The sequence below is a fragment of the Euprymna scolopes genome, chromosome 15, assembly GCF_053919585.1.
Source record: "Euprymna scolopes isolate OS-2025 chromosome 15, ASM5391958v1, whole genome shotgun sequence".
Lineage (NCBI taxonomy): Eukaryota > Metazoa > Mollusca > Cephalopoda > Sepiida > Sepiolidae > Euprymna > Euprymna scolopes.
In genome coordinates this window covers 111,443,872-111,457,913 of record NC_136496.1, presented here as the reverse complement: position 1 = coordinate 111,457,913, position 14,042 = coordinate 111,443,872, and the positions used below count along the sequence as shown (strand labels likewise).

At 33.2% G+C, this 14,042-nt stretch overlaps 1 protein-coding gene across 3 annotated transcripts in view; it reads right to left on the bottom strand.

Moving 5' to 3' along the window:
* Window positions 1-14,042, bottom strand: part of LOC145294070 (solute carrier family 60 member 1-like) — a 101,605-nt gene that overhangs the window by 10,267 nt on the left and 77,296 nt on the right. The window contains exon 1 of one of the 3 annotated variants that reach the window (XM_080141070.1): window positions 13,590-13,916. The exons of the other annotated variants lie outside the window; for them this stretch is intronic. Coding sequence (XP_079997196.1) covers window positions 13,590-13,723 — 134 coding nt within the window. The 5' untranslated portion in view covers window positions 13,724-13,916. Of the gene's footprint in view, window positions 1-13,589; window positions 13,917-14,042 lie in introns of those variants that run through there. 3 annotated transcript variants of the gene reach the window in all.

The window sequence follows — 14,042 nt, the reverse complement described above, 5'->3', positions numbered from 1 at the left end:
AAATTGGATGAAAGTAAAAATAGATAAACCCCATAATTTATTATACCATACCTGTTCACACTGAAACGCTTATCATTATTATTATGTACATCTATATAAAAAACACTTGTAAACGTTTTTTTTTTATTTTTAAATTTTTAATTTCCATACTTTGTGGACCAGGCGCGAACGCAGACCCCACAATTTTAATGAACCACCGTTATGCCAGATCAAACATGCCCATTCCTGTGTCTCGATACATCTATCATTATATGTAATCAGTTTTTTAAAATAGTCAACCATATAGGAGCCTATTCGTGACCAGACACACACGCACGAGCGCACGCACACACACACAGCTTTATATATATATATATATATATATATGTCCGACTCGCCTACATTTTATGTTGTCAATATTAAATAATCACCAGTTTCAAACGTCTGTGAAAGACAACGGGGAACGTATTTTTCAAATGTTGATATGGAAAAATGCTGTATATACACTGAGATAAGTTTTTTCTTATTATTATTGATTGTTTGATCTATAGATAATCAAAATAATTCTCATATTCAGGATCAACTGTGGGTTGGCACATTAGACTTGTTAGTGATCATCGTGACTCACGTAAAAACATTGAATCTTTACCTCCGAGGAACGAATAAGCTTATGTTTGATAGTTTCGGTCAAATTATCGTTTTTAAAAGAAAAAATTTACTCTGGGAATCATCACTTCAGAAAGAAAGCCATACCACAGCCACCGAGAGTAAGCAGGCCTGTTAACTGAAAAATGCATGCAGGCAATGTAGGTAAGATTTGTCAGACTGTCAGTACTATATGAGGGCCATTTGAAAAAGAGCAATAAAACATTTTTAAAAAGAAAAAAGGAACACAGTTCGATTAATACTGAAACTGAACTTTATTCAATATAAAATATAAATTTAATCTATGTAAAATTAAGTAATTTTAAAGCAATATACAATTTAATACTGATAAAACTGAATTATGAAGTTAGGAAACAAAGATTAAAAAACATATTATACACCAATGATGCATAATTTTGAAAGTGAAAACCATCGATAAATAATTTTAAGAATGAAAACAAACGATAAAATACAAAAAATTGAAATCAAACAAATAATTTAAATACAAACAAACAAAAGAAATATTTTTTTAATTTAATTTAGAGAAAAATCACATGAGTTGAATGTTATTTTTTGGAACTTTAGAGATTATTCGGACAAATGTTCTCATCTTGCGTGTTTATTTCACAACGTTTTTTCATCGAATCTTGACTTCTTTATTACATCCTCAGGCCGAAAATGACGTTCACATACCTAAAAACATAATTAAAGAAAACATTCATACTATAATGTAAACTATTGCTAAAATCTAAAAATCAGCCCAGCCGTTTTTGAGTCCATAGGTAACTCTCTCTCTCTCTCTCTCTCTCTCTCTCTCACGCGCTCGCGCGCACACAGTTCATTTTATATAATAGTAGGAATATATATATATATATATATATATATATATATATATATATATATATATATATATAGGAACACCTGTCCCGTTACGGTTAAAATTAATTCCCCGAACAGAACAGTTTTGCACAACGCTCCCCTTAGAAAGAATAAAATCAACATGCAATACTATTAAATTGTATTCCAATTTTGATCAAAATTTATTACATCATTTTGATTCAAGAAAATACATAAAATTTATTATTTAAACTTAAGCTTAAGGAGTTTTAATAAAAAAGATTGAAATTAAGAGAATCTGACACTTGGCGTATAACCAGTGACACGCAGAGAACTTTTTCAGGGCACATGCTCAAGTGAAAAAAAAGAAAACGGCAAAAATATAGTAATGAACACCGTTTCGGTGGGGCACAGGCCTATAATTAATTCCTCTTTAAAGGGCACTTTTAAAATATGAGTAAAAGAGACAGGTGCTTGGCCACCCCTAGCACCTCCCTGCACGTCCCTGTTTTTAACAACTCTGAATGAAATTTAATGCTAATCTAAAATATTTAAATTTCCAAACAAGTAATTGTTGCCATATTATGACCCCTAAGACCCTTTAAAATACAACAAAGGAACTGTAATTTGAAGAACATTTATTAATCGGTGTCTAACACCTTTTGTTAAAGTTTCGCAAAAAAATCGGATACATTTGAATTTTCATGCAATGCTTGCACACCCTTTTTATCCCCTTCCTATAAAACTAAAACTAAATTAAACTAAATATAGCCCACATCACGCACTCTTACGCCTAACAGACGTGTTAAAAAAATCACGAGGTCCTAGATATGACCTTAAACTATATACGATGGTAAGGCCCCAGCTTGCGGGCTTTGGGGAGTGTGGAGCCACCCCTTAATTGCCCTTGCTCCCAGGTCCACTCTGGCCCGGAGTTGTAGTACCTGTTAGGGTCCCAACTATGGGTTAAATAGAAACAGACTTTAAAAAAAAAAAAAAAGAAAAAAAAAAATATATTCTATTACAAATTTTTTCCTAAAAATCACTGGATTCGGCATTAAGTAACCTGAAAAGCGTTGATATGCCGTAAAACAAAAACAACCAACCAACTAAAAAAAATCACAATTATCGATTATTTATTTTTTGTATTATTTGGATTAAATAATCCATTATTGTTCTCATTTTGGTTGTTTTTTTTTTAATAATTATCAAGCCTCATCTAATAAATATACAAAAATCATACAAAAAAAAAAACAAAAAAAAAAAAACGAAATAGACCCGGAATTATTAAAAAGAAAAGAAAAAGAAAGAAACAGACTTGGAAGTATTTTTTTTACCATTTACCGATAACATTCAGTGTCAATGCACCTGGAGACGGTCGTAGATTACATCGGCCGAAACGTTGTGAAAAAACAAAACAACAAAAAGCAACCAAGATGAGAACAATAGTCCAAACAATCCAAATAATACAAAAAATAGTTATCAAACCTCATCTAAAAAATATACAAACATCATATCAATTATTTAGTTCAGGAGCGAATCCTGTAAATATAAATATATAGCCATATGCACACACCTACCTTTATATAGATAAAGATATTGTAAGAATTTCTCTTACTCGTTTTTGCCTTTGGCAGAATGAAAGAGACACTCAGAAAAGCAACAAAGGCTCACCTTAAATTCCAAGAATATTTTATTTACAAGAAAGGTAAAATGAGTCCATAAACATTTTTGCCTCAGGCTTGTATCCGCATTTAAGTGAGCGGAGATAACAAATAGAATAGAATCCTGCCTTATAGTCATTTGGCACGGAGCAAGACACCACGCGTCTGCTTTGCTCGACACGGAATGGAAATCTGTTTGAAGAAACACAATATTCCCGCCAATTCCTGAATCCTCCGCAGCAACTGAAACAATGCAATTTCATTGGTCAAAATAATCGCGTGATTGGAACCATCTAGCAGTTATCGCCCTTGCATTCTGAAATTTCTAACAATATATAGGATAGCTGTAGACATAAAATATAAGAAACTGAGATAGATAAATTGATAGATAGATAGATAGATAGATAGATAGATATAATCAGTGGTGATTATATTAGTAGCAGCAACAGCAGAAGTACTAGTAGTAGTAGCAGTAGTAGTAGTAGTAACATAATTTTTAGGTAACTCTAGAACAAGATACTAATTGTAAGGTACGAGTGCGTTGCATGGGTTAAATTCAGTCTAGTCATAACGGTTTATGAGACAAGTTTGTCTGACACTGACACGCAGCTGCGTCGTCCATATCGTTATCGTGAATTGACAGTGATTTTCCACATTGCAATCGTTAAACAGACTCTTACTTTGAAAAGAACTACAGTAAAACGCAGTTATGCTTTCACTAGGGCATAGGCAGCTTAGGGTCAGCGGAAGCACCTACTTAGTCGCAAGTCAAGTAACTGTGATTCGCTGTCCTCCAAAACAATATGGCGTCGATGTCAGATGGCGACCGAATTTTCGACCAACTTCCGGTGCTTATAGTTATTTACTTTTTCTATATAATTTATTCATTCATTGACATAGTTCTACTAGTGCACACACTATTCGTTAAAAAAGGGGGGGATTATGTTTCGCCAGTGTTTGCATTAATATCCACATAACATAACGAATCAATTTGAGAGGTTAAAAGAAAAAAATGAATAAGAAAGGATTAAAAAATCTAAAATTAGGAAGTTAAAAAAAAAAAAAAAAAAGAATATCTGTGTATTATGTATTTTTTTCTCACGGTTTTCATTTTTTTTATCATTTTGTTCTTGGTAGGAAGTAAGCACTCTACCGGATGTCGCTATTTCAAACACTCCTACCGAGAGATCTTTTTAAGATTTTAATCCCCCCCTCTCCAAGGGCAATTGTTTGTATTCTCTCTGGCACTTTGTTCACCGGATACATCCGTCAAGTACTTTTTGAAATTTTTTCATGAATCCGGTTGCTTGGATAATTACTGGAATAATAGAAATCTTCATGAGATTCCAGACAAGAATTTCGTTATCTTCTTTATCTCAACTCTGTTTAAGCCAGAATCATTTGGGACACTGACTTCTACCAAGGTTGCTACTCTCTCATTGTCCCATATCATTGTGTCACATGTGTTTGAATGAGGAATTTGATTTGACGGCTAGACATTAAATTAAATGACGTCGGGTGTTTTTTAAAATCAAGACGAAGATAATAAAGAAAATAAGAAAGAAATAAAAAGATAATTACGCACAGAAACCAGAAAGGAAAAAAAAAAAAAAAAAAAACGTTAAGAAAGCGTATAATGGAAATAGGGCGAATGCAGGAGGAGTGTTCACCTCCTCTTCCCTTATTTTTCCTGCAGTTTCGTAGTCTCTAATTTTTGTGTGACAGGGCGGATACAGATATAAAGATATATAAATTTCTTGAAGTTCGCACAAAGGTTTATATATTATTATTATATAATAAAGCGCAGATGCGCGTATCGCAGCTGTATGCAAATAACCATGCCGTGTGCGAAATGACATCACGGCAAGGAAAAAGGAAAAAGATTATAAAAAGAACGTGTCCGCAGATCGATGATCACGTTCAAAAGGACAGAGGTCAGAGAGAAGAATCACATTAGACACGTGAGTGACATCACAGCCGAGACAAGAAGTCACGCGTCACCGGAGAAAGAGAGATAAAGGCTTTTTGTTAAAAACTGAAACGAGTTGAATTTCTTTCTTCTTTCTTTCTTATGTTCCTTGCGATGGAGTCGACAATGTGTTGGACCCGTACATGTTAACGACTACGTAGTTAAATAGTGTTTAATACGACTAGAGCTTATAATCGAATTTGATTCAATCCTAGTTGATTCAACAAACATTTTTTTATCACGTTCCCTCCAAACAAAGCATATCGGCATTTGGACGTAAGGAGCTACTATTTGTGACCATTCTTATGGAAGATGAACAAGATGCTGGTTTGCATCATTTTAAACTTCTGCATTGCATATCAGTGTAGCCAGGGAAGCAGGCAGCAGAGAAAGAAATTCCAAAGTCTAGCTGTTCGAGGGAAGAAACTTTTAGAGTAGACAGCTTTCTGGCATTTAGGGACCTAAATGCATGTGCGAATGGCGACTTTGTAAAGGTACAGGATAGTGAGTTGTCTTCTAGCACGATAGAGGGAACATACCTTCTTCGCAGCAGCCTTCGTAATATCCTTAATTACATTTGTTTCAGTTCATATCGTCTGTGAATGTTAAGCCGAGGTGTTTAAAGGAAGAATTCTCCCGTAGAATGTTATTTGATATCGGTGGTTGGGAAAGCATCTTGTAATTGTTAAAAGAGGACAGTTTAGTCTTACTAGCATTTACTGTTACCATCCAATTGCGGCCCCATTTGACTACCGTCTGCATCTCAGTTTCTAAGAATTCTGTCCTTGTTTTATATTTGCGTACATTCGTTTTTCTCTCGTGCATTTTATAGAGCGTTGTATTATAAGCAAATAGTTGTATCGTTAGCAAATAATTGCACCATCTACAAACAGGAGTATCATTAATAAAAGGTTGTATCGTAACAAACAGTTGTATCATGAGCAAATAGTTGTATCATTAGCAAATAGTTGGATCATTAGCAAATAGTTGTGTCATCATATAATAGTTGTATTATTAGCAAATAGTTGTATTATTAGCAAACATCTGACTAAATTTATAAATAAGAGAATTAGCAGGGAGACCCAACGTTGTCCGGGATTGAATGAGGATCAACAAATGTTCTACTTTATAATACTTTTATTGTCATCGAAAGTGCTGAAATCACCCATTTTTCAATCAAATCGATTGTTGCCCCCCCCCCCGCAGTGTACCGGGAGGAAGCTCCACATGCTACATCGCAGTGCCTTAGTCCACAATAAATTGTAGTCTACATTGCACTGTGGAGAATCTACCGTTGATGTTATAAAATTATCTGTAAATAATGGTTTCACTTAAAGTTGAAAATGCAAAAGTCAAGTATCATGGTACAATTGTGCTCTAAGCAGAAACATTCGTTTCGAACGCGCACCTATTTTATCAAAGAACCAACTGTTAATTTTATGAAATCGTTTTTACATAATCACTTGAACTAAAGTTAAACGTACAAAAGTCAAGTATTATGGTTCAGTTGTGCTCTAAATAGAAACATATGTTTCAAACGCTCTCCTGTTATGTAAAAGAACTTACTGTTGATTTTATACGGCGGGCCTTTCTGCTTGCGTCGTGATAAAACATCTCAAATGCACTTGTCATGTTCGGTTGTATAGAAATGTTAACTTTGGTCAAAATTGAGCTTCTTTTTTAATTTTTTCGATTATCGATTTTCGATACTTATCAGGTGCATTCCGATAAAAAACCTACGTAAGAACATTCCGAGACACATCAAGTACCTCCGTGTAAAATTAAAAAAAAAAAGATCGGCTCATCCGTTTCCGAGTCCATAGGGAACGAACTCTCACGCACACACACACACACACACACACACACACACACACACACACACACACACACACACACGCACGCACACACAGAATTCATTTTATATGATAGTAGATAGATAATTAATTCACAACGACCATCATTGTTTTTAATTAACAATTTTTCCTCTTTTTTTTTCCTTTTTTATTTCTCTTAATAGATTCGAATCTACCATATCGCCACCCACCGATCTTATGAGTCACTTTTGGTGTCCAGCCGAAGGGGAGGGGTCAATCAGCACCAATGCCAACAGAATTTAAGCCATTGTTAAAATGACATTTTCCTAATGCTTTAAGTATGGATTTGATCCTGTGCACTTCTATGAAGTTTGCCCCCCACCCCCAGACATTGCCTTCTCCCGTCGAGAAAGGTTTAGTTTATTGCTAATAATTCGAAACGCCCCTACGTAAGAATGCAGAATGGGCTGCCCTGACATTTTTGTTTGCAGAGTTCTGTTCCTCTAAAGCGCTGGCTCTTCTAATCTCACTTACCAACTTTGGGTAACAGACCAAAGGAAATATTATTTTAGAATTGTGACAGACCAACGAAAGTGACTTGAAAATTAAGCATAACATCACCTATATTAGAGATTCTTGGGCGGATTTTAAAATGCTATTTCAAAGTTAAGCATGACAGACCAACAAAATACTAGTTCAAACTTAAACATGACAGCCCAACGAGTGCTACTTAAAACTTGAGCATGACAAACCAACCGACGTACAAAGCCTTTTGGACGCATTTAAAATTAGATTTAATCAGCATATTTAACGATGAAAAATTTATTTCCAAATTAAGCGTGAGAGACCAACGAAAACGTAATCGACCGACTGACATGAAAAGCTTCGCATAAAGGTGTGAAAGGAGAAAGGATAAATATAACTTTCTTGAGACAATTTATACACACGGAGGATCATTCTAAATAAGTTTTATAATGCTAATCCTAGATCTCATAACCTAAAAGTCGTAAGCGAAATACAAACAATTTCTCAGATTTATATAATAACTAGTAGAACACCCGGATTGCCCGGTGGTAAAATGCACTTAAATATTATATTTTGATAAATGCAGATTTCGTATTTATTATTATATTATATTGGACCCAATATATAGTAATGATTGAAAAAGTAAAAAAAAAAAATTAAAAAAAAATAGACTCGTGCGCTACCACCGAAAATCGAAACCAAAACGTTTAGCTTACGATTTCCTTTGGCGTTAATGCCTGCTTTTATGTTAATGTTTGTTGCAAGAATTAAAAATAAAACATGAACCAATATTTATTACGTCACGCATGTATATTCGTCATGCCGTCGTTTGACCTTCACCTGGAAAATTTCATTTTTTTTTAATTTTCACATATATACACCGATTTACCTCGGCTTAAACCTAAATATAAAGTTTCGCATGGGTTCGAATACCCTATATATTAAGTTTCATGTCTTAGATGTGCTACCATGTTTATGGTAGCACATCTAAGACAGTAAACGACCAAGTTCTCTCCGATTCTCTCTCCTCTGATCTTGAGCACGTGGTACAATGGGGTAAGGAGTGGCTGGTTACTTTTAATGCATCTAAAACCAAGCTTCTCTCTTTATATCATCAACATTCTGATCCACATCTGGCATCAATTGAAATGAATGGCTCTCGTCTTCAGGAGGCCTCAAGTTTTGACAAGCTTCTGGGCTTGACCATTACTCCTGATCTTAAATGGAACACGTACATCAAATCTTTTGCCAAGGCCGCTGGAAAAATGGTGGGATCTTTCTATCGATCCAGTAGATATATCACTGCTGATGCAATTCTCTATCTATGTAAGAGCCAGGTACGTCCAAGGATGGAATACTGTTGCCACATCTGGGCAAGAGCTGCTAGAAAGGACTTGTCCTGCCTTGATAGAGTTTGAAATAGACTTCGTAGCCTCGTAGGAGATGTCCTTTTCTCTTCCCTGCAACCTCTATCTCACAGAAGAAATGTTGCGAGTTTGTCTCTGATGTATCGTTATTTTCATGGAAAGTGGTCCACCCTCGCCAAACTTTCACAAGAAACACTCGTCTAGCTGAAAATACTATCAATAATTCCCCCAACTCTTTATCTGTGCCTAAACCTAAACGTAGATTCCATGAACAAAGTTTCTTTCTTAGAACTGCACGCCTGTGGAATTGTCTTCCGTTTTCCTGCTTTCCGGCTGGCTACAATATGGTTGTGTTCAAGTCTAACGTAAATAAGTTCTTGATGAGCCGTTCCATATAAGTTATCAACTTTACCGAATTTTCATTACTAATGATTACTATATTGTCCAATTTCTACTGTACACTCTTTAACCCTTATCCTTGAGTGGTCTCTTGGCCTTGATAATGTGGTGATGCCTGTGTAATATATATATATATATAGGGTGACCAAAAAAAAAACAGAGGCCATTCAATTGTTTTTCTGAGCATTTTGCAGTCAACGAAGAAAAAAAGGCCAAAGACCCTAGAACTTTGACGTGATGTTTTGAATATAATAAATTAGTTATGACCAAAGTTTCATTTCATGCAGAGGAAACACTAAGAAACGGGGCCTAATTAGGGTTGGGTCCCGTTTTGGGGGGTCACCCTGAAAATTTATATATATATATATATATATATATATATATATATATATATATATATATATATATATATATATATATAAAGTGCCGTCAAAAAGAAAGTTCGCCCTTGTCAATTTTAAATTCATTCTTTAAATTGAGGTGAACACAAGGATACTTCAATTAAAAGTCAAATATGAACAGGTAAAGTTATATTGCTTAAACAGTTACATTCAATTTAGCTTAAATTTATAGTTTTTGAAAAATTGGCGGCGCAGTATATATATATATATATATATATATATATATATATATATATATATATATATATAGTAAGTCATAAAATATATATGGCAATAAAGCTACACAGAACAATTCCGCGTTTCATTCTCGTGAGAATTCGTCAGGCTTATATATATATATATATGGGTTAAAAAATAGCCTGCAGAAAATGGACTCTGATTTATGAAAGTATGATAGGTTATGAAAAGGAAGGGTTGTAAAGAGATAGCTTCGAATTTAGGGGTATCAAAACCAAAGCAAAATATGATGAAAGTAAAAATTGTTGACAATTGCAAGTTAAATTAAATTTATTTGATCATCAAATAAATGAGAAAATTATGTTAACTATAGGGAAAACATTTTAGACCGCGTTATTTCAACATATACTTTATGACTTACTATATATATATATATATATATATATATATACTGCGCCGCCAAGAAAAAAAGAAAATTGCAAGGTTGGATAGAGCGAAAAGAATCTAGCATAAAGACATGGATAGTTAAATATATAGATAGAAGAAATATACGAAATGCAAATAAAACTGCAGAAAAATATATTTTTAAATATATTTTAAAATATATCGTGAGATATTTATGAAACAAAAATAGAGAAAAATAAAAATAAAATAAAAATAAAAATAAAATGAAAATTAAAATAATTTGATGTGAAATCCAAATTGTAACAATGTTCTTGATTGATTGTTAACTGTCAAGCCTCATCTACTCCTATATGCTAATGAAGAGTGTATATTAATAAATTCAATCGTTTCTGAAACGATCGTACACCAATATAAAGTGTTATTGTTTTGATTTCTTTAAACATACATAAATAACCTTGTATTAATCTGTTAATTTCATTTATCATTCATTTAATCTACTTAGCTCTAGAAGATATAACTCCTTTTCTATTGAGCTGATTATATAGCCGCAGATTTTGAGTATGCTTTTTTTTCTATAAAACTTTGCGATGTATAAATATAAATATTTTCCTGGTAAAATTACCCAACGTTCGAGAGAGAGCATCAGTACATGAAAGGAGTTAAAATTATGCAAATTATGATTTAAAAATGTATTAGTCTTAAACAAGGAATACAAAATGAAGTGAATTATTTCCTTATTCCATGGAGTTTCGAAAGTTGGGATTTTTTTTTCAAAGAGAAATCTTTAGCAAAATATTTTTTATAGACTTGTTATAACGTTGCGGGTTAGCACAAAACTTGAAAGTTACAATGTTCGAGAGAAAATAATGGTCGGAAAAATATATGAAGATGAAAAAAATTGATGCCCAAGTATGAAGATGCGGTTAAACAATAACATTGGTTTGATCTCATATATATATATATATATATATATATATAATTATTTTTTTACTACTTGCAAAAGCACCCATCGTTGACTGGGTTAAAAAATAGCCTGCAGAAAATGGACTCTGATTTATGAAAGTATGATAGGTTATGAAAAGGAAGGGTTGTAAAGAGATAGCTTCGAATTTAGGGGTATCAAAACCAAAGCAAAATATGATGAAAGTAAAAATTAAATAGATAACCCCCATAATTTATTATACCATACCTGTTCACACTGAAACACTTATCACAATATTCTATGGATCTATATTAAAAAAAAACTTGTTAAACTTTGTGACATATTTCCATAGGTCAGGCGCGAACGAACACCTCATAATTTTATTATACTATATTTCTTCAAACTGAAACATAATTATCAAAGTATACTTACGCAGATAGATATGAAAAGTCTTTATTAAAGTTTGTGCCTATTTCCATTCTATGGAGGCCAGGTGCGAACGAAGACCTCACAATTTTATTTATTTCATCCCTATTTAAGTTAAAACATACTTATTAAAGTATTCTTATGTACATCTATATAAAAACACTTATAAACGTTTTTTTTAAAATTTTTAATTGTTTTTATTTCCATACTTTGTGGACCAGGCGCGAAGGCAGACCCCACAATTTTAATGAACCACCGTTCTGCCAGATCAAACACACCCATTCCTGTGTCTCGATACATCTTCTATCATATGTAATCAGTTTTTTAAAATAGTCAACCATATAAGAGCCTATTCGTGACCACACACACACACACACACACACACACACACACACACACATTCGGCTTTATATATATATATATATATATATATATATATATATATATATATATATATATATGATTACTTCATTCAATCGTATAAATCAATATACGAAAATATAATTTTATGCGTAAATTTTTCAGTATTTACTTCAACAGAGCTTAATACATAGGTAGAGTTAGGTAGTAAGTTATGAAAATATATATGGCAATTAAGCTACACAGAATAGTCCGCGTTTTATTCTCGTAAGAATTTGTCAGGCATAATTTGAACTCAGTACTTAATCCGTTACGCCACGAGTCCTTCCCTTCCGTACAGATTCCAGAGTTCGACAGAAAGATTCTCGAGTTCAACAATATACACCTGAAGAAGGTCGGTTGTTACATCGGCTGAAACCTTGTGAGAATTACGCTCTAGATTAGAACAGTAGTCCATATAATACATATTCACAGTCAGAATGAAACGCGGAATAATCTGTGTAGCTTAATTGCCATATATATTTTCAGAATTTACTTATTTCTATTTTCAACCAATGAATTTTTAACGAGGTTCATGCAAGAGTGCTAAATACCGAAGTAGGGCAAGATATACATTTTATTTGTTTACATAAGCATTAAAAAGCATTAATATATCGCTACACATTCATGCGCATGTTCCGGTCAGCCTCAAGTAACTAGTGACCTCTTCAGTCGATGTTGCTTATACAAAAGTAGAGTCCGTAATGTGAATCTGAATATATATATATATATATATATATATATATATATATATATATATATATATATATATATATATATATATATATATATATACGGTGTCCACCAAGTCTGGCTATATTATGTAGCCAGACTTTGTGGACACCCTGTAGATTATGTAGTCAGACTTTGTGGGCACCGTATAGATTATGCAGCCAGACTTTGTGGACACCCTGTGTGTGTGTGTGTGTGTGTGTATATATATATATATATATATATATATATATATATATATATATATATATATATATATATATATACTTGTTTATTGTTATATAAACATGCTCACATCCCGCTGCTACAAATAGCCACTTGTTTCAATCAAACAACAGATATCATCAGGCAGCGACTTGACTACCCGAGTATATATATATATATATATATATATATATATATATGAATATATATGCATATGAATATATATATATATATATACACACACACACACACACACACACACACACACACACACACACACACACACACACAGGGTGACTAAAAAAAAACCCGGGTCCCAACTCTAATTAGGCCCCGTTTCTTATGTTTTGTCCGAATGAAATGAAACTTTGGTCATAACTAGTTTATTATATTGAAAACATCACATCAAAACACTAGGTTCTTTCGGCCTTTTTCTCTCCTGTCTACAGCCTATGTTCTAGATGGCTTCCATTTAACTTTTGTTTGTTTTTTTTTCGTCACCCTATATATATATATATATATATATATATATATATATATATATATATATATATATATATGCATATGAATATATGCATATATATGCATGCATATATACATATTATTTTGTCGATTTTTACATTAAAGAAATTATATTTTTTTATTCCCGTTGGTTTTCGCGTCCTAACTTAAACACAACTTTCTTATATGCCTTATATTAATATAGATATATATTTTTTCTTACGTGCTTTTGCTGGTATCCAGTACAACGTTAACCATTTTAAACAAAGGAAAGATACGAAGTGTTGTCCACTGACCAAGGATGTCCGTGTGCAAATACCAATCATGTCCACAAACGTTGAAGTAGTTTGTTGGCATTTAAACGACCTGTGACTAAATTGTCGTATAAAAAAAACAAAACAAATAAACCGTGTTTTTTTTCTTTTCTCTCTCCGTGAAAAATCAGCTGTCCATCTCGGGTAACATATGTGACATCATGGGCAGTCAGGTGGGAATATAGCCACCACCACCGCCACAACCACAACTGTCACCGCCGCCACCATTCCTATACAGGAATACTTAAAAACCACATGCATGTATACTTATCACGTGACTACTAATCTTTTTTTGCAAGTTAATATTTCCTGTACTTCTCGGGCTATTTATTAGGACTATTGTTCTCATCCTGACTGTTATT